This window comes from Malaclemys terrapin, chromosome 8, assembly GCF_027887155.1.
Source record: "Malaclemys terrapin pileata isolate rMalTer1 chromosome 8, rMalTer1.hap1, whole genome shotgun sequence".
NCBI classification, from domain to species: domain Eukaryota; kingdom Metazoa; phylum Chordata; order Testudines; family Emydidae; genus Malaclemys; species Malaclemys terrapin.
In genome coordinates, this window is record NC_071512.1 from 95,250,486 (window position 1) to 95,272,934 (window position 22,449).

The 22,449-nt window shown below is 42.0% G+C and overlaps 1 protein-coding gene across 3 annotated transcripts in view; it reads right to left on the reverse strand.

Annotated features, from left to right (window-relative positions):
* The window catches only part of FGGY (FGGY carbohydrate kinase domain containing), a 336,672-nt gene that overhangs the window by 140,511 nt on the left and 173,712 nt on the right, over positions 1-22,449 (reverse strand). For all 3 annotated transcript variants that reach the window (XM_054038431.1, XM_054038430.1, XM_054038429.1), the window contains exon 5: positions 18,180-18,268. In XM_054038431.1, coding sequence (XP_053894406.1) covers positions 18,180-18,268 — 89 coding nt within the window. The remainder of the gene's footprint in view (positions 1-18,179; positions 18,269-22,449) is intronic.

Sequence of the window (22,449 nt, forward strand, 5' to 3'; positions counted from 1 at the left end):
GTATGGCACAGAGAAACTGAGATTTAAGGCTTCGACATATTAAATACTTTCTGAACTAGTTTGCATTTTCAGAAGGTTGGCCCACTGAGGTTTCCTTGAGCAATATTCCTCCAAGAAAGGTTTCAGATTTATTTAATAAAATGAAATTACACTACTTACAATACACACACTTTAATAAACTGACAAGTTAAAAAGCTGAAGATGATGCCTTACAGAACTGCCTAGAGTAGTTTCTATCAATTTCGTGAATATCATATTCACAGGTTAAATTTGTGTTGTGTCTACCTATGCTTTCACTTCTCTCTCTTTCTCTCCTCACCCCTCAACAATTCAGTATGAGTTAAACCAAATAAGCAAACTACTTCAGGTAGGAGAACAACAGGAAATGAACATTGCTTGATATGTTCTTCTTCAAAGTTTGCTTTTTCATATGAAGAGCTTTACTTTGATCCACATTTATGGGGACAAAACTTTGAATAAAGAAAACATTTTAAAGAGGTATGAAGGGGCCAGTTTTTCAAACCCTTACTTACTGTTGTCAGTGAGACTCTTACATTGAATAAAGGTTGGCAGTATTGGGGCCTATGCTATTACAGATGGCTCAGAAATAACACTGCATTTCAAGACCCACTGTGAATTTCTAAAAAAAACAGGAGTACTTGTGGCACCTTAGAGACTAACAAATTTATTAGAGCATAAGCTTTCGTGGGCTATAGCCCACTTCTTCGGATGCATATAGAATGGAACATATATTGAGGATATATATATATATATACATATATATATACACATATATACACACACACACACACACACACACACATACAGAGAGCATGAACAGGTGGGAGTTGTCTTACCAACTCTGAGAGCCAATTAAGTAAGAGAAAAAAAACTTTTGAAGTGATAATCAAGATAGCCCAGTACAGACAGTTTGATAAGAAGTGTGAGAATACTTACAAGGGGCAAACTAGATACAATCAATTTAGGATTGAATAAAGACTGGGAATGGCTGAGCCATTACAAACATTGAATCTATCTCCCCTTGTAAGTATTCTCACACTTCTTATCAAACTGTCTGTACTGGGCTATCTTGATTATCACTTCAAAAGTTTTTTTTCCTCTTACTTAATTGGCCTCTCAGAGTTGGTAAGACAACTCCCACTGTTCATGCTCTCTGTGTGTATATATATATATATATATATGTTCCACTCTATATGCATCTGAAGAAGTGGGCTGTAGCCCACGAAAGCTTATGCTCTAATAAATTTGTTAGTCTCTAAGGTGCCACAAGTACTCCTGTTATTTTTGCGGATACAGACTAATACGGCTGCTACTCTGAAACCTGTGAATTTCTAGGCCTGGATATATCAACTGTCCTTGCATTCAAAAGAAAGAATTCCCTATAGAACTAAGTGTGGAAAGCATCACAAGAACAGTGGCCTGAACTAAGTGAATTCTTATCTAGAGAGGTCTACAGCTGTCCCCAAATCTGCTGTTATCAGTTCAGTATGTAAAGCGGAGAATGATAAAGAACTCCATTGTGCCTTTAAGGCACAGTCCTATGCTGGGGATATGATGGATAAACACACTCCAGTAAGACCCAGAAAAGGCATCATGTTTTAAAGAGGGCAAGAGGGCATAGCAGCTATTCCATTCTGCACCCTGCCAGTGCTGCTCTGTCCTGTGCGTGGGTGGACAGGGATGCCAGGCAGAAAGGTGGTCACTAGCATGCCCAGGCCCCCATCCCACCCTTCCTTGCCCACTGTGGAGAGGCTAGTACTGGCAGAAAGAGGCCACTGCTGACAGAATCCCTACCCTCGTGCAATTCTTGTGTTGAGGACAGTGTAAAGACCACATTATGCCCAATCTCTCCATGGGAACTCCTGCCACCTTACAAAGACAGGATATGCTCACACCAATTTTTTTGTTATAGTAAGATCACATTACAGTGTTGCTTTCCCCAAGAATCACTCACTAAATTAATTAAATACTAGCAACCAGTGACAAATCAACTTCAAAAAGCCAGAGTGCAATTTCAGGTTTATATAAAGGAACCCAAAGTTTGGCATCTCAAACAATTACTTGTTCCTGCAAGAATGGGATGGAAGTCACATGAGAACAGGCTCCATCTCATGAGATTTCTGCTACTTCCTAACCCTTCTCATGTGGTATTGCAGTAGTACTTCTTACAGACTCAGCCTGAACCTGTAAACGCAGAAAGTACAGTGTGAAAGTGAAAATACCATGAGGGAAAAAAAAAAGTTCTTGGTTTTTTCAAACCTCTAAAGAAGTTCAGCTCAGCTCTGGTTAAAGTTTTGAGAGAAAGCTAGAGTTAGTTCTTGCTTCACCCATTCCTTCTATAAAACCTATTTCCTGATGAAAAGTATCAGTGCCTTTGTCAAGTGACCGGGACATGCTCAAAGCTGAAGTCAGGCCTACTGGTCAGAGCTGGAGTCAGAGACCAGATGCCAGAGTCCAGGGTCGGAGCTGAAGTTAGAGGTCAGGAATCAGAGCCGAGTCAGGCTGGGGCCAAGACAGATGCAGGGCTGGGAACAAGCAGGCATAGGAGGGAGGGATAGCTCAGTGGTTTGAGCATTGGCCTGCTAAACCCAGGGTTGTGAGTTCAATCCTTGAGGAGGCCATTTAGGAATCTGGGGCAAAAATCTGTCTGGGGATTGGTTCCGCTTTGAGCAAGGGGTTGGACTCTATGACATCCTGAGGTCCCTTCCAACCCTGATATTCTATAGCAGCCACGAACTGCTGCTGGCCTTAAGAGTGGATCAGCTGACTCGTTCCACCAATCAGCCAGCCTACCACAGGCCAGCTGTGCTTGCTAGGTTGCCCCAGAGACTAGCTCTGCTGCAGGCCCTCCTCCCTGACACCTTTACACCACAGAGAAGCGCCTTAAAAGCCCCATCTTGGGGAGGGCGCCACAGGCAAAGCACAAACAGCTGTAAGGCTGCCTCCCCTGTATACCATCACAAATAGCAACGTAGGGGGCATGGCAGAGATAAGAAGGGTATGTCAGGGGCAGAATCACAACACGCAGCACCACAGAGACTCCAAGCAATGCTGCAACCTGGGGTCTCTGCCCCCAAAGGGGAGGGCACCAGGGTGGCTTTAAAGCCTCAGAGACATAGGACCAAAACTCACCCCTTATCTTTAACATGAAACTAAAACCCATGGTGATAAGATGAGCCTTTGAACATCTCGCACCCAGAAGAATGTAGTTCCTTCGGTAGACAGTGCATGTGACACTAATGAACACAACTTTTATTCTTTGCTGCCTTGCCCTGCTACCTTCACTGTTCCCCAGGGGCTGACTTAAGAGAAGCAGATGGACCTTACAATTAAAATGTAATTGCATGCAGCAGGTAATAAAAAATAAACACTCACGGAACTTCTTTGATTCCACAAGCACAAATAAACTTCACCTGCTGAAAAATGAATTACAATCTTTCATCTAACGAGCAGCTTAATGGAATGGCATTGGAATAAAGGAGGGAAAAAAGCCAATTCTCAATGATTTCACAGAACACATTATATACTTATATAATGCTGGTCTCACCATCTGGGAGCATCAATTTGCAACATACAGTAAAAGCGTACAGAATCATAATGTAAGTAGAGGCTATAGTCAGGCACTTACAGCAAATCAATAACCATATTTTACTTAGACTTCAGGTGGCAGATGGTCTACCACAATCAAGAAATGACAGAACATATAAGTTGAAATGTCTATGTTCGTTAGATGCATTCTTGAAAGCATTGTACCCTTGATCTATGATGACTTTTACGGGCAGATGACAGGTCAACCATAAAAGTATGTTATTTTAAAGGTTACAGCACTGGCAAAACTGCTATCACTATTGTGGGCAAGGAGGGATCTGCCTTTGAAGTTTGAGCTGTTAGGATACTTACCCGTTAAAAGGCTCCTCTATGGACAAAGTGAATGCAAAAATAAATAAGCAAAAGAGTAATGCAATTTTAAAGGGATAGTGTAAGTTAACCCCTACATCCCCAGTGTAGTCAAAGGTTTGATCAGAATTTCCAGTGAAAGTTACTAAAATTAACAGATTTGGACAGCTAGCCACTGAAAATAACACCGAACATTTATAAAACTGCATCCTAGGACAAGACTATTGTTACAACCATGCCGTGTTACAATAAAAAAAAAAAAAAAAAAAACAGGAGGGGAGATTGGTAGTGAAAGCATAGGTTTGGGAGTCAGGAGGAGTAGGCCATAATCCAGGCTCTGACACAGACTTGCTTTGTGAAGTAGGACAAGTCACATAGGCTGGGATTTTCAAAAATACCTACACAAGCTAGGTATCCAATTCCTACTGGAAGTCAATGAGACTTAGATGCCCAACTCCTTTAGGTACTTTTGAAAATCTCACCCTTAAAACACTGCCTTGGTTTCCCCAACTGTAAAACCAGGGTAATTCCTCTCTACTCAGAAAGATATTTTAAGGCCTAATTCACTGAGACTTCCTCATATGCAAGGTACTGTACTATAGAAGGGAACAGTTTAAAAATAACAACAACAACAACAAAAAGAATTTCCCACTTTTAGATTTATTTGGAACTTGTGGCCACGTGGCAATTAATGTAAGCATGCTGTAATCCTTTAAGCATTGTGTCCAAGCACACACACACACACATACACACACACACTTTTAGATAGATAGATAGATAGATAGATATTCACACATAAAAATTGCATACTATATAGTATCTTTTTGTTTTATTGATGGGAACTCTTTTGGCATGTGGATTATCGTACTCAGAAGCCTGTGTTTAGGAATTTACTGAGTAGTTGCGTTATATACATATACATACAATAAACGTACTATTATTGCTGAAAAGGCCCTAAAAGAAATATAAACAAAGTTGCCTTCTATTCTATTTTAAATCGAGACAAAAATAGCTGCCATGACACCAGTGACTTCTGCTCTTGTTGACTGGAGAGGAGAGCTCACGAATGGAGATGGGTTTGTGCAGATTACCCACCCACAGTATTTTACACAAACAGGAGTTCAGAGAAGATGCCATGGAACTGTGATGGCCAAGGGCTTTGTACAGTATGTAAGCCCTGATGGAGTTCTCAGGTCATACTGCAATAGAGATCAGTAACAGAAATAATAACTATGTGATGTCCTAAGGGAGCCGTGGTGCCAGGGGAGAGAGGGGAGAGCACTGTGAAAACAAAATCCTTCAACTGGGTTGGATCTACCATTCCCTGCCAGTTCCCAGGATCTGTGGGGTTTGGCCACCACCCACCCCCTCCAGTTCCTTAATAGAACCCCAATCCCACTCCCACTGGCTAGAAATTCAGTAAAGTGAATATCAGAGTTTCCTGGTCACCCTTCTGCAGATACTAGGAGAAAGGGGTTATTATCTGAACCTTAATAGAGAAGCTAGTAATTAAGATTTTCATATATATGAATATATATTACTCCAGCATATGATAAATGAGGAATGGGTTCCTTAAATACAGGCTCCTTTTCCTTGATGGAAAATTTTATCTTCTACTCACCCGAAATAAATGCAAATGACTATTATGGAAAAATGAAAGGTATAGGATCATTTTCTGTGGTGCAGTAATTTGTTTCTTCAAATCTTTCCTATGATGTACAAGGTTGCATTTAGAAGATGAAGGAATAATAATGATTAACAAGAAGTGAATACATGAATTCTGATAGAAAGTGCTTAGGAACTTCTTACCCATCATTAGAAAGAAAGAACGAACCACTATCACCCTGGGCAAGATCAGAGCTTAACAGCCAACAGAACACACATTCAATCCCTGAGATCATTTTCCTGAAATAGAAAACTACATCTGTTTCTCAAATTTCACATCAAGCCACCGCATAGCCCAAACTGCAGGGAACAGCAGAGCCAAGCCTGCCTTCAGGCTTGTGGGAGTAAGCACCAGAAAACAAGATGATTCTTTCACATCACCACATTCCTCATTTGCTATCTAAACTTACAAACACCCCTGTTGAACAGAATTTGTAGCGGGGTTGCTTATCAAGCAGTCTTTACTTTGTCAAATTAAGACACATTGCCTCGGATTAGTGAGACTCCTTGAGTTCAAAATGACTTCATGCTTGGCTTAGAGTTCAATGTCTCTGTGGCAAGCTGCCAGTAATACATCTACTACAGCTCCTGCCCCCACTCCTTTTCTATACTGACCTAGCTGACTTTTTCCTAAAGGCAAACAAGCACAATACAAAATTAAGGGCCTGGCACTGTCACTGTTAATTAAGAGCCCAAACACCTTTTAAAAAAATCTTTATAGAAGTAACCATGTACATAAGATGTGAATGTAAACCCTTGAAACATATTGAGAGAGCGTATTTAAAGGTGTTAAAAACTTGGAATGCAATTTCATTCCACTGTACAGCTATAGGTAAACATTACTTAGGCCCTACTAAGAGGAAAGATCTGAAAATCATTTGGAAAACACATCAGTTTCTCTTGCTAATGTTTTGTAAAGGAAATTTGTACAATAACAATAGCTAGCATTTTCTGTTTGCCTGTATGCTTCCTGGCAAACATTCACAATACATATTAACAATTTTTATAACCAAGACACAAACAAAACTCCTGCAGACTACTTAGTAACTAAAGACCCCTAGGACACAATCTTTTAAAGCAACAAGGAGTCTGGTGGCACCTTAAAGACTAACAGATTTATTTGGGCATAAGCTTTCATGGGTAAAAACCTCACTTCTTCAGATGCACCTTTTGAAGGGACATGTCAACTTGAAATCTAGTCAATTTCTAAAAATGAGTTAAGTCATGTCCTGTACTGCACCTGTCCTTGAGGCCCCTGCCAATTTTTGTGTGTATACAATCATATTTTCCTATTTTAAAGCATGTTTCTCTCCCCTCTTGCTGTGCATACAGAAAGAAGTGGAAAGTAACTGCCTATAAAAGGAGAAAACAGTGAAACTGTTTATATACAAATTGGTATCAAATGCACAAAGTAAACAAGCTGAATAACTAGTAATAACTATTCCTCTTTAATTTCTTTCAGTTACAGACATCTTAGATGCTAGTTGTAATAGTAATAGGTGCAAACTTTCAGACACAGTGTGATTTTTAAGTTGACAATTTCCCTTTAAAGTTGTGATTCTTTCTTCAAACAGCCATGATACTGGCATAGAAAGAAACAGGAATAAAATGAACTTAAAATAAACTTTTTAAAATATGGGGGGAAAGTCTGGAACATGGAAAGAGACAAAACCTCTTTGCAGGGAGGTCTCAATTCTGCTCCCACTGAAACCAATGACAAAAATCTCAAATGATGTTGATGGTAACAGGATTAGGACCATAAAACAGACATTCACTGCCAGCGTAATAAGTGCCCTGAAATACAAAAGGTTGATACCTTTAGAACTAACACTACTCAAGTAACTGGAGTCTTGTTACTTTATGTCTAATTTTCTTATTTTAAAATAGAATTTTCTGGTCCAGTTTGCCAGTTAAACAGATTTTGGTTAACACTAATGAGAAATTAAGGTGATTACTTTGACCATCAGGAAAAGGGACTATATTATTCCAGAAATACAAAAGAAGCAAAGAATTATAGGGATGCATCCAATTCACCGACTCATCCAAAACTACTATGAAAGACTTCTTGAATATGGATAGGCCAAGGACAGAATGGACATGGAGCCTGAGCTCCACTCCCAACACGAATAATAATAAAAAATAATAATAGCTAGCTAGTATATCATGCTTTTCATCATCAGATCACAATGCTCTTTAAAAAGGAGGTCAATATCATTATCCTGGTTATACAGATGGGGAAACTGAGGTACAGAGAGGGGACGTGTCTCACCCAGCAGGCTAGTAGCAGAGCTGGGAGTAGAACAGAGGTCTCCCGAATCCCAGTCTATCCACCAGTCCACACTGCTTCCACTAGGCCATACTATAGATGCACAATTCCAGTAGATCACACTACAAGTACAGTTATATAATGGACACAATTATCGCACACACTGCCACAAAAAAAAATAAATTAAAAAATGGAGGGTTCATGAAAAGAAAAAGACGTCCCAGCTTCCCCACAAAACAGGAGTCACCAAAACCCCTCTCCTCAATAATGAGGGCACTCCCACTCTTTCAGGCAAAATACTTTTCTACCTCAGGTCCTTAGCATGGCCGTATGAAACATGTCACTGTTTCCACACTGGTGAAAGGGGCAACTGAACTAGTCTCAGATGGCCACGTTCTGAATTCACTAAAAGCATGGAAAACAGGGACAGTCACGAAAGGGAGTGGGTCTCTCTCTTGGTTTGGAAAAGGTTCAGTCATAGGGCAGCATACTGTCGGCTCTGGCACAGAAAGTTCACGGACACTTTGTCTGTCCTGCTTAAGAAATTAAAATAGCATCCCTTGTTCCCTAAGATAAATTCCCTTTTTCCCCAAATGAGTCTGTGTCTGAAGTCTTGGGTTTCATTTTATAAACAGAACCCCAAACTCCAGCACAATGGAGGATATTGCCTCTGCCACATGGGCCATGATGCTAATCAGTGCAGCCTTGTAAAAGATGCCCAGGCCCTTTTCTTTCCAGAGAGAAGCCTGATTTTTAGACCAGGCATCTTTTGAAGTTGGCACAGAATGTAAACAAGGAGAAGCTGAACACCAGAATCCCAGCCAAGGAGTATTCATTAGTCATCATGGCAGTGCTGGGAAGGAGGGGGAGGGAAGTTGACCACAAGTCTCTGAGCTGATCCAGTACTGCATCTTATTAACCTCCTTAAAAAGACACACACTCCTCTCAGAGAGTCCTGTGGCACCTTTAAGACTAACAGATGTATTGGAGCATAAGCTTTCGTGGGTGAATGCCCACTTCGTCGGATACATGCATCCGACGAAGTGGGCATTCACCCACGAAAGCTTATGCTCCAATACATCTGTTAGTCTTAAAGATGCCACAGGACTCTCTGTTGCTTTTTACAGATCCAGACTAACATGGCTACCCCTCTGATACTTGACTCCTCTCAGAGAATCATTTCACTTTAACCAGCTTGTTCCTTCTAATAAATTCTCTAACAAGCACCAATTTCCCCCCACAAACTCTCTCTCTTTCAAGTTTTCAGCACTGAACTATCTACTGACCTACATGTGGTACTCAATATAGCCCCCCACTACCTTGCCTTGAATGATTTATCCCCACAACCTGTCTGTGAGGTAGGGAAGTGCAATTATCCCCATTTTACAGGGGAGGAACTGAGGCACAGAGACAAAGTGACTCACCCAAGGTCAAATGAGAAGACTGTGGCAGAGCAGGGGCTTGAACCCAGCTCTTCTAAGTCACTGACTAGTACCATAACCACTGGATCATCCACTCTCCTGTTTTACTAATGGCTTCCATTGTTCCAAATAAATCAGGAGATGGATACTGCCTTCTGTTACACTGGTGCACATCTGAATTAACTCCTTTGGCATCACCGGAGTTATTTTGGAGTTAATGCTGTGTAACAGAGCAGAATCTGACCCTAATGTTGTGCAACTGTTATAAAAGGGTCAGATCCTCAGTTGGTGTAAACTGGCAGCTATTCCAATTTACACCAGATGAGGAACTGAACTCAGGTGTTCAATAGATTTTCTATCTCCTTTCAGTCTGGCCTGTTTACAGGAATTTCTGTTTTTTTAATATATATTATATCCATAGTAAATCTAATATTAGTTGACCATGTCTCACCAATGTTTCTTAAAGACCATAAACATCTGCCTTTGGGTCTGTGTAATGTAGACAATGCCCATAAATGTACGAATCAGCTTCTTATAGAAATTATTTTATTTGGGCCAGGTTCGGACGCTGAGATCTCTGTGAGGAAGCCATCTGCAGATAATCTCGGAGACCCCACACAGAAGGGGAAGGATCAACTGCCTGCACGACAACATCTTCTCTTCCAGAGCGTCCAAGGGGCCAGTAGCTAGAGAGTAATTAAGCTGGCTCTATCTGCAGGACTTTTTTTTTTTTTTTTTAAAAAGGCTGATCAAATTTAGTGTCAATCATTTTGTTTGAGTGAACCATGCAGACTTTCAAATGGGACCTGACCCTTAGGTCTGCTCATCCCATTCTAGACTTCTCAAGTTCTTATTTTTACTTTCCCAGCATTTCTACCTTCCTATGTACAGTAGGTAACGGTTTCTTTTTTTTACAAGCACATCCAGTGCCACGTTGGACACACTCCACCTCTGTTATGGATCAGCTGATATTCTTAACTATGATTCCAAAGCCTGTTCCACAGTTGTAATTTTTTTTAATGGTTCATCTTAAGCCAAATAAGTCGGCTGGAGCCTCTACCTTTCCAATGAGCGAATTGCTTGTAATTAGAGATGCCCCCGAAGCAAAATCCTGGATCAGAACACCCCTGATGTGGAAATTTGGATGTGGCTCCAGATCTGACTTTGCAGCCCAGCCCCATTCTTGTTTGCGTTGCAGTCCTTAAGGAGATTTCAGAAGTTCTCTGTGTATCTTTATGTATCTCTGACAAGAGTTCTCCATCCATAATACAGTCACCTGTAGCTGGACCAATTGTGCATGGAAGATTATTTTTAAGCTACCTTGACTCAAAACACCATATAAAGAAAAAGTTAGAGGTAATAGGTGGAGGAGGGTGGTGGTGAGTCATACTCACCATGAGTAAAAGTGCTGAGCCTTTGAAGAGCATTACTAACACATCTGAGAAAAACAACTCTCTCCTCCTCTCCCCCCCACAATAGCTTTGCTGGAACAAGCCAGGTGAAAATCTAAATGTCAAGACTGATGCCTATCCTTTCTATATTAAAAAAAGTATCCATACCATTTTTTAAGGTAGAACCCAGCTGGGGAAACACATCAATCCTAAGAAAAGCAGCACTGCATATCATTTAGAACAAAGGCCTTATTTTTCATTGTTCCGAAGTAGGAATCTTAGAAAATGAATACATTTTTGTATAAGGAAGATCCCAGACAATAATCCTCTGTGAACAGCTGGAGTTTACTGGAAACCCCTAAAAATACAGCAATTTTGAACTCGTTCTATGCAGCTACTGGATGCATGGTGTCTATCATCAAGACGACTAGTAACAAAAGGTAGTTGTTCAAATCTCAGAATATGTTTGAGCTGCCTGCCTTCAGGTATGAAGCATATAAGGACATTTCTGTGGATTTTATGTAGATCCATAGTACAACTCGTAGATATGCAGTGAGGGGGATTCAAGCCATTAAGGATTACTCAAATGCCAAAGATATACAAATTTAAGCTTACAAACACACTAAACTGTTTAAGTACATAGTTCCCTGATCCTGAATGTGCCAGACAGGGAGGCCTGCAAAGATTTGTACATGTGATTAACTCTACACACTGTGAATAGTCCCCCAGAAGCCAAAGGGGATACTCAGAGTATGTAACGTACGTGTGAAAGTCTTTGAAGAATCAGGGCTCAGACCTGTACCAATGATAATGAAGCAGGAGCAATGGGGTGCATAGAAATGGAAACATTTCGCAACAAAAATCCCTTCAGGATCATAGTTACTCTACCAAGGTATCCATCAGCAAAAACTTACAAGATTCCTCCTTTATTGTGGCCGAGTTCTGCCACTTTTACTCACACTGACTAGTACTGTGCCTCACTCTTAGTAGTCCCACTGAGAAAGGGTGCAAGAATCTGGCCCTTGATTTGTTCACACTTGCACAGCACTTTGAACATAGGAAGTACACAGTACATTTGGAGTATACACCAGTATTCCACAGTATCATTCATAACAATTTGTGAGATTCGGCCCAGCACAGAATTCACAACCCAGCAGAAGATGGGTCCAACACAGCTTTAAGCCACTGGTGTGCCCGCCCAAGTCTGGAGCAGAACCGAATGTAACTCAGACAACTCTGGAGATCCAGCTAACTTATGGCAGCCTGTCGCCAGCTGATTAGGGACAGCATCATTGCTGAGAAACTCCATAGCATTACCCCTGACATAACATTTTCACCCAAGCCCTGTCCCTAGCATGCCTCTTATGACCGGGTTTATAAATGGAATCTTGATGACAACCTGATGTTGTCCTCCTTAGTTCTTGCACCTGGAGAATTCTCCTATCTGGATCGGAGGGGTTTAGACTCATTTTCTGCCTCTTCCAGCCTCTTTACCTGGTGCACCAAGGGCTGGAGAGGAGGCTGCAAATTTCACCCAATAAGCTTACAATAGCATTACTGTAGTGCTTGGACCATCATAGTAGAATATTGTGGTTTATTTATCAGATCTCTCTACCCTTGCATTATTGTTATTTGTATTGCAGTCATGTCTAGGGGGCCCAGTAAGCGACTGGAGGCCCATTGTACTAGACACTGATCACAGAAAGACTATCCCAGCTGCAAAGAACTCACAATTTCTTATCCAACAAAAGACGACAGGCAGATGAAACAAAGAGATGGGAGAGCACCAGGTAACAGTAAGAAGACTAGGGTTAGTGCAGTAAGCAGTGATCACAGCAAACCACCAGCCTACCTACAGTCTAGCATTTTGTGGAAAATCACAGCAGCGGTGAGTTTTAAGGAGTGATTGGAAGGAAGACACAATAAGAGGCTTTAACCCATAAGGGCAGCTTTGTCATCTCGTTATCCTGGTTTCCATCAATCTTCCTTACTACTGCAGCAGCAGTTGTTACCAAACACTTGGATCCACCAGGTATTACAAGCAGGATGGCTGCAGACACAGTGTAACCCTTGCAATTTAATCGGATCATTTGTTTCCCCAAGAGACTTAAGGATTAGTCAGCATGACAGTGACGTTTTCCTTTTAAGTCTGGGGGAAGACTGTGCTGTTCTTTCCCATCTGCTCTCCCAAGCTGCAGAAGGATGGAGGTTAAGTGATCGCGTTACAAAAAAACAAACAAACAAAAAAACCACTAGGGATAGAAATATTTTCTTTAAAAACTTTCTGCCAACACTATCCAAGAAGAGGATGAGTGGCCCAACTCTTGTACCCCTAAACTGGCAACATGACTGTCATTAAGAGAGATGACCGCTGGCTCAACATTCTAAACGCCGGTGACTTGATCCTCCTACTTTCAAAGCTGTTAGTCTTATCCTAGCGGGGTCAGGTTAAGATTGAATTACAGCACAAGCAGCTAGTTTCTGGGTCTGAATGTGCCAGACAGGGAGGACTGTTGTTCCTCAGAGGACGAGAACATTTAAAAAAAAAAAAAGGAGGATCTCTTTTACACAGAGTGTGACTGCCAACACTGAAAGCAGGAGGGAGGCAGAAGGCCCAGGAGTATTGTAACTTGATGCATCACTGCTATGGATTTCTCTCCTCTTAACAAGGTAAAAAATAGCTTTTTTAACACCCCCCTCCCCCCCGTTTGAAACCATCTCCCTCCTTTAACAATGATCTGGAAATGCCGTGTTTCAAGAATTTCCCTGTGTTAGAGTTACACACAATGTTCAGAAAATACACGGAGTGCACTCTCTTTAGCTTCCCAAGTCTTCACCACGCTGAGAACATTTCACGTTTTACTCATGTATTTTTTTAAAGTATTAATCATCTGGCCCCGTGGCCTAGTTGTAGAGCCCAGTGTGTTTGGGGAAAAGGGGGGTTGATTCCCACTCTGCTCTCTTACTCACCACGTTGTCAGGGGGTGAAGTACTACAGAGGGCACTCCTACCCCAATGAAAAATAGCTCAAAATTATCCTCTCCAGCTTGCTAGGTAGAATCACTGGAAGACTTCAAGGACTTATAGCCAGGTAAGGGGGTAGCAACAGGCACATATCCTCTGTGCACCCAGGAGCTCTAGGAGGAAGCCCGTCTCACGGTGCTGTCTATGGGGTGGCGGGTCCTGCCCTATGCCACACTCACGGACAAGGACAATGCAAGGGAGGGGAGGAATGGTCACATGCCCCTCCCTAGAGGCCTGGGGGGGCACATTCCAGAGGGAGGCGGGGAGTTACAGCTGTGCTCAGGTACGTGCCTCAGGTCAGGAGGAGAGTGCCTGGCCTGTGCTCTGCAGCTGTTTGCCCTGCCCTGGTGAGCTTCTTTCTTGCATCAAGGGGGCAAAATGGGAGGGAGGAAGGTGGGGCTGCTGGGAATGATCGTGGGGGATCATGGGGGGTCAGCATAGGCCAGGGCTGGGAGTGGGGGTGGATGGGGAGGGGGGTGGCTGCAGCAAGGAAACAGCCATGTGGGCCTGGATTAGGGTTACCATAGTTCAATACTGCAAAAAGAGGACACTCCACAGGGCCCCCGCCCCGCCCCAACTCCGCCCCTTCCCCAAAGTCTCCGCCCCAACTCCGCCCCCTCCCCTGAGCACCCCGCATTCCCCCTCCTCCCTCCCGCCCCCCAGCTGCTGCTGCGCTGGGGAAGTTGCTTCGGACCCCGCCGGGGTGGAGAGCGGTGGAAGCCGGGAAAGTTGGAGCCCGGGGAGGAGGCGGTCCCCTTACCATGCCTCCCTATTTTCCCGGACATGTTCTGCTTTTTGGAAATTCCTCCTGGACGGGGATTTGAGGACCAAAAAGCAGGACATGTCCGGGAAAATCCGGACGTATGGTAACCCTAGCCTGGATGGATGGGCATCTGGTATTTTTTTAAAGATTGAAACAAAGAGAAGCACCAAAGACCTCTCTGGCTTGTAGGAAAAGAGTGGGGTAGAGTCTGAGTATATAGTGGTAGCCCAGGGGTGAATGCTTTCCCACTCACTCCATTGCCCTCCCAGAATTCCAGGTCAGAATTAAAATACCCTGGATTTCCTCCCTCACATGATGAATCCCTTAGGATTAATTATGGTCGGACCACAATTCCCAGGGATTTTCTGTTCAGGCCATCGTGTCTGCAGCCAAGTGAACTTCACCTTGCTAAGGCCCCTACTATTGGGGTTGACAAGAGCAGCTCAAGGCCAGGGGCCAGCTGAGTTCTCTGGGCTGGGGTGTAACTGCTTGAGCTCTCTGGTTGGATGCTCAAGTGGTTTGAACTGGGACTTTCTAACATGCCCAGTGCCCCTTCCTTGTTTCCTTGCCCATCTTCTGAATGGGAAGGTCTAAACTGGGGAAATAGGCAGTGTTTAAAAACGTGTTTCCTAACGTGCTTGAACTATCACGTTTTTCAATACAACCTATTTCCTAGTCTAGACAGGGTGGGCCAATGTCATAGCCCCACATTCCATTCTTCACTCAGGTATAGGCTTTAAAGAGGGAAATTGCTCTATTGTATAATAAGCAGGGCTGTGGGTGTGTTTTCCAGCAATGCGTCTTTTGGTTTTCATTATTCACCTTCTCTCATAGCCTTGAGACAGAAGCAGTTACTGACTGTAGGGTCCTCTGAGAGCCACAAACCCCTCTCCTGTTTTTGCTGGGAGTGTGATTTGTAGCTAATGCTGGAAGAGCTGTACAGCATGTTTAGCTGACGGCCTCTTTTCACGGGATGCCCTTAGCAGCACATTCCGAGGTGGCACCTGCTTTTAATACGTAAAGTCTTTTGATTGAGGAAGTTTGGACAGGTCAGGTGGTTTGTTTGCATTAGCACTCTGGTTTCTGTAGGTCTACAGCGTATGCGCCCTATTCTCAGAGTGGCATTTTGGTGGTCTTGCTATGTAACAAGAGAGCCACTTCCAGCTCACATTGGAAATATAGAAAGTAGCACTGATGGCAATGGTTTCACTGCAAAGTGTTTGCCAAGAAAGGATAAGGACAAAATGTTGTTAGCTGCTTTCTCCCACCAAGTGCAAAGTACACAGCAGGTATGCAGTGATCCTGAGTGTCACCTTACTGCATCCATCCCTGCAGTGGCTGAATGTTACATTCTATCACAATACGTGGATACCTAATAGGGGCTTATAAATTAGAAGCTGTGAAAATACTGTATACAGAGTGGGGTATTAGAACGTATGCTGTATTGTATACACTGGTGGGTTGGAAGGTATGGCATATTGTGTACAGTGGGGTATGGGAAGGTATGCTATACTGGATTGCATACAGTGAGATATTGAAAGGTATGGCATATTGTTGCACTTTGAAAGCTAGGGGTATAATTAATCTGTTGCAATTCCCCAGACTCCAGTGAAATTACACCAGGGGTAAAATTGGCCTTCTGCATCTACTGTGCTGGAAACCACTGCGTGGCATAAGGGAAAGCAAAGGCTTCTCAGAGGCAAGGAGGAGACAGAGCATGTGAGGTGAGGGAAGGGGAGGAGGCAGAGCTAAGCTCTGATATACCCAGTTCTCAGCTGGCTTAAGGTCCTTGGGGGATCTTTCTACTGGGCACAGTGGAGAATTAAGCCCAAATCAGTGAAATAAGCATCTTGGCCTGGTATCCCCATTTATATAGCTGTTGTTACAGGAAAACAGTCACTTACATTTTAAAATAAGTGATACAGAAGTAAAGGTGGATCAGCTGTCTCATTGGTTTGATGGGGATATAGCAGCTCGAGAGCATAAAATTCTCATTCACTTTAGCAGGGTTCAAAGCCAGCTAGATAGCAAATCAATGACACATTTTTGTGCACCATCTGAGCAAGACCTTGCTAATTTGCTTCTAAGTCCCCATTCTATTGTCCAAATTGCACCACCATAATCTTTAAATTGTGCCCCCTTACTATCAGCAGTTACTAGTTGCCTATGCTCACGGATGTGCCTATAAAGCACAACTAATCTTTAGCATTCTGTGAGCAGATGCAAAAGAACAGTAGTATCTCCCTTCATCCAGTCTTCAGCCAGAAAGTCGGTGGCCAGAAGTGAAAGTCATGCATACTTTCACAATGCATTGCCATGCATGATATCCTTGTTTGGAACCTTGGGATTCATGCTCTTGACACTAGTGTAGGTCAGACATGCTGTGGGGCAGCTGAGAGGGAAACTTCAGACTACAAGCTCTTTGGGGCAGGGACAGTCTTTTTGTTGAGTGTTTATACAGCAAAATGGGGTCCTAGCCTATGACTGGAGCTCATGGGAGCTACCGCATGACAAGTAACAACAATACTAAGTAAGTTCTTACAATAAATAATACTCTTGGCCAGGGGTTGGTTGGTTTGTTTTAAACAAACCCGGTACTGGTCCACTCATGGAAATGAAATTCTTGACAACTGGCAGCTATTTAAATGGATAGACAGAAAGTCCTAACCTGAACGCAAAAGGGTAGGGGGCAAGGGAGACCTGTCCTATATTCCTGGGGAGGGTCAGGGTACACCTATGCTGCAAAAAAAAGACCAGGGGCAGTGAGTCTCAGAGCCTGGATCAACTATGGGGATAAAAATGTTCTGACGTTCTGGTTTGGGCTGGAGCCCGGGCTCAGACTCTCCCCCAAACCGGATTTCAGAGCCCGGAGTACAGCCTGAGTCAGAACATCTACACTGGTGTTTTTAGGCCTATAGCACAAGCCCGAGTCAGTTGACCCAGGCTCCAAGACTCACTGTTGTGGGTCTTTTTTTTTTGCAGTGTAGACATACCCTTAAACTATGCCAGGCCTGATTGTCCTCTTACACTAGTTTTACACAGTTACAACTCCACTGACTTCAGTGGAGATATTCTTGACTTATACCACCCTGAAAGTAGAATCACGCCGTATGTATTTTTTAAATAGCTAGTATTATATCTTACTAAACTTTCAAAAGTACTTGTACATCTGTGGTGTTATTCTCTCTTTAATCAGGATTTTAAATCATTTTCTCAAGGCAACACTATTAATTGCTCCCTACGATATACATAACCCACTCGGATATTTGAGGTTAAAGTATGTGCTTTTCTGGGATGTTTTTTGGAGTGATTTTATACCCATTGTTCATTTTTAACAAGATTTATTAGATCTCACACACTCAAAAAAATGTTTTGTTTGGGGGATTTTTGGTCAAAAACTGCAGCAATTTCATTTGTCAGTGAAAAAAAATTTCAATGGACTACAACTTGAAATAGGTAAAGCAATCTTGCTTATGTTCCGAAAATGGAGCACGAGATCAATTAACTGATGGCTGTAGCAACATACTGTATCTGAGGATTACAGCGCTCACAGGAACGACTGTGTTCAGGAATGTACACTGGAAGTAGGAGATAGATTCAAGATGTTTTTGAATAGGCTAAATCACATACAGATGTACATACAGCATGTCCAGTCAAAATGATTTAAGGCAGAAACATGCACAGGAAAAATAGATGAAGAAAAACAAATCATGCAGTTATAATTAACATACCTTGCAGTGACACCTGTTGCTTTCCATGATAAGAAATCTGGAAGATCAAAGAAGTAGCCTGCCTTTTCCCAGCAAGAGTCTCTCAAGTTCTGACAAAATTTAAAAAGAGATAGACATGAGTTGCAATCATGGTCTGCCTTCATTTTTAAAAACAAATTCCAAGTCAGCTGCCAGTTACCTAAAAAAAAAAAAAAAACACAACAATATTTTTTCCTAATGTAAAACTCTGAGCATGCCGCTCTTCAACCTGTGACTACTCCACTGACTTTAAAATGATTTACTGGCTACAGTGTTGGGTCTTTCCACTTGCCGGATGGTGCTAATGAGAACACAGTTTTCCCAAATGTGGGTTTACAGAGGCATCCTTTTCAAAATGACAGTGTGGAGCCTTCACCTGCTAAAATTAACAGCAATTTCCACTTTGGAGCTTCACTATATCAGTCTCCTTTTAAGTTCAAAATGCAAGAAGAAAAATAAAATAAATCAAGTGCAATAACAAAGGCAAATTCTAGCAAATATTCTTAGCAGGAGTGTGGTCCCTGCAAGCCCAGGACTGTAGCATGGCATTGCCAAATTACTAAAGACCTCCCCACCAGGCTGGATAGTCTACAGAGAACCCCAAACTGTAGTCTGTGGAGCACTCGTGGTCCACAGATCACTTGCTGGTGATCTGCAGAGAGGTGGCTGCTCTCTTTGTTACCAGCTTCTAAATTTAAGACGACGACGGCTAAAATTAACAAAATATTTTCTCAATATTACTTTTCCATGTAAGCAATCATTGTACTTGCCATCAAGATGTCAAATGATAAAGAATGGGAGAGGATGTGGTCTGGACAATTGTGAATCGGAAGGGAGTTTTCTCAAGAGTTGTTCTCTGTTAAGATGTGGTATATACTATGAAAAAAGTGCAAGAATCACTGGCCTACAATATATAATGGTCCTGACGAGTGGCCACTTATCAATCTATCAAATTCTAAGTAACACAGTAACAAAACCATTACCATAACTTACTGCTGCCAAACCCAAGTGTTCAAAAATCATGAGTCAGGCCTTCAAAAATTGTGAGTTGGCTTTAAACAACAACAAAAATCCCACAAGACTTTATTTTTTTTAAATTAAATTGTGGGTCTTTTTGTTTGCTTCTTTCTTTTTGAGCCTTTTTTTCTAAAAAACAGGAGGTCTTGAAAATTATTATTATTTTTTTTTTAATGACAGCTGAGATTCTCATGTAATTACATGACTCCCGGAACTGGGACTGTATGTAAAATATTTAATTATTGGGAGAGTCACAATAAAATCATGAGAGCTGGAGAAAGTGATAATGATGAAGAAATAGTCATATGCAGGTAGACTTGGAGGCTTAGGGTGCTGTAGGTTGGACAGAGGTGCTTTGGCAGAGCTGTGTGGAGATGTTTCAGAAAACTTACCTTCACTCTGCTTAACTTTTAGGAATGCCATGAGCCTTCAAAAATGTAGTAAAGCATAAGTACCAATAGTAATAAATATAATTACCATTTTATTATTTGTATTACAGTAGCTTCCAGCTTCCCCAACCAGGATCAGGACCCAATTGTGGTAGGCATGTACAAGTATAGTAAAAGATAGTCCCTGTTCCAGAGAGCTTATACTCTAAATAAATATAAAAGGTACTTCCAGTTTAACTAACTTTGTGTTCATGTTCAGCACAGCACAGTATTATAATCTTTTGACTCCATTTGTTATGTGATTGCAAATTTAAAGTCTCAAAAAGTTACTGGGGTTGAGTCTGTAAGGCCAATAATATAGGAAAATGTCATTTCAGAAACTAAGATGTAGCCAGGTAAACAATGAAAACAAGAGCATCATTTTGGTTTTGATTCATCCAAAGAATCCATCTCCATGTTCTCTGAGGTTTCAACCCTTTAGAGGTCTCAGAAAGTACTATACTCCTATCCAGGCCTGAAAACAAAAGCTTCAATCACAGCCTTCAATCATAAAAAGCACTAGTGTTGGATGCCTATTTCAGACCACTTTCCTCCCAGACATGTATGGCTGCTAGTCATTAACTGTGCATTTGCCTCCGTGGCTAGAATTTGGACCTTTATATTTTAATTCCAAAGGCTACTCAGCCTGGCTGTTTTGACAATATAAACCCTGAGCTACTGGTAAAAATAGGATTTCTGTCTGGTAATCTTGTGTTTATGAAAATAGACACCAGGCTAGGATTAATCATGTAACTCAAACAAACCCAGCTATTCAGCAAAGAGAGTCACTGAATCCTGATTTCATTATTTCATGAATCCCCAAAAAGTTATAAGTTAGCAACCCTATGGTATGGTGTTTCATGGGTGTCCAAATGATTCATCCTCTGTCATGTTGATGCTATGTCATTACTAGTTAGCACGGACAAAAATCATATCATGCCCTGATGCATTTTTTAAATGAGTATAAACATCTCCATATTCTTTACACTTGTTGAAGTTCACTATTTGATTTTCACTCCCAGTCAAGGAATCCACAACCACATTAAAAGCATCGTGGAAAAGTCCCAAGTACATTCTCAATGCCATATTCATATCCTGCGACTCATCCTCCAAACTCACGTTTAAAGAAAATAAATTCATTCCCTGTGTTTTCCTGGGGCTCCTCTAAACTCTCCTCCACTCATTTTTCCTTTCTTCATGCCCAAACTATAAACCGCAGTTAATCCTCTTTCTGAGACTGTCACCGAGGAACCTATAAACACCATTCCTGAAACAGCTTGGGGTGACACATTTGAACAATATGAAGCTATCTCCTCCCTTGGGTGTTTACCTTGCTTCCTCTGCAGCATTCTTAGCACCCTATGGGAACGGAGGGTGAGGGGAGGGGGGAACAGATCAAACCTAGCTCTTTGGTACAGCAATACTGCACTGCCACTGTGTCTACACACCCACTTCTGTCTTTGAAACAAGAGTCTCTTTCTTTAAAAAATAGTTTTTCAAATGGAAAATGATTGACTGATATCGGTGGCAGTAAAGACTACAGTCCACTAGTTGTCCATAGACCAAGTGTAATAGTCAAAGCTTCCTCACATTGCCTTGCCAGCGTGCTTCAGCCTTGACTTGGAGGGTTTGCTTGTCAGGGTGCGTGGATAGTTCTGAATTGAGTTAATTTGTCCCTGGTGAATGTTTGCTTTTTAATGCTGATGAGTATGTTATGCTTAAGTATTAAGTGAGCATCAAGGGACCGAGAGCTCTCAATGGGGCATCTTTTTTACTATTACTTAAGCCTAAAATCAATAAAATAGGCTACCAAACACTTACTGGATGGCACCGACTCTGAGCCATTACCAGTATGGTTAGCATTTGAAACAGTGATCTAGCGGTGAAAGGCTTTATATCTCATATCCCATTACCGCCCCCCTGCGTCATTAGAACCCCAATGGCCCCGGGATTGATTAGAGGTGGGCCAGAAGCAAAAATCCCAGGTTCAAACCAGGATATCGATCTAAATTCCTTGGCTGCCCATCATCTCTAAAAGTGGGCTGTATCAAAGGCCCAACTTCAAACATCTAAACTTGGAATGCGTGAAATCGAGGTTTTAAATCAGAACTCAGTGACTTGAGCACGCCCTTACTGTACATGAAGTTGGCTTACTTTCTGGCAAAGCCAGAAAGCTTTTCAGCCACCTAAAACAGAGAGAACAAAAAAAGCCATCTGTAAAAACAGCGACTCAGAGAACATGGATCAAGGAGCCATTGCCCTGCAACCACCAGCATATCAGCCATTTGCCTTCCCTCCATGACCAACAAGCATGGTTTTAATGGTTCGTTGCTGTGCATTCCCTTCTCCATTTGGCTGGTTATTTCAAGCAAAGGGTGGACAGAAGGAATAATAGTCTAAAAAGGAAGAACTGAACAGTAACATATAGTGAGATCCTTGGGCAATCCGCCAGAAAAAGTAAAAGAAGAATGATTCAAGAACCATCAGTCTTTGGTTATTAATTGCAAAGGAATTATACCCTGGCAGTTTGCTCTATGAGGTGATTCTTGCTAAAGGGAGGACCTTCTTTGCCTGTATTCCCCATACAATAAATGAGGTGTGAAAAACACCTTAGAATAGATGCATTTCATTTGGACACAATTACAAAAGCAACACTTACTCCCAATCCTCCCCTGCCCTGAACCAGAATATGCTACAGCACCACTGATTTAATTGGGCGAATATTTTTTAGAAATAATTTAAACGAAATGTCATTAATCTAAAGAAAAACATGCCAACCGTCCTTTGGTTTTTGGCACAGTCCACAG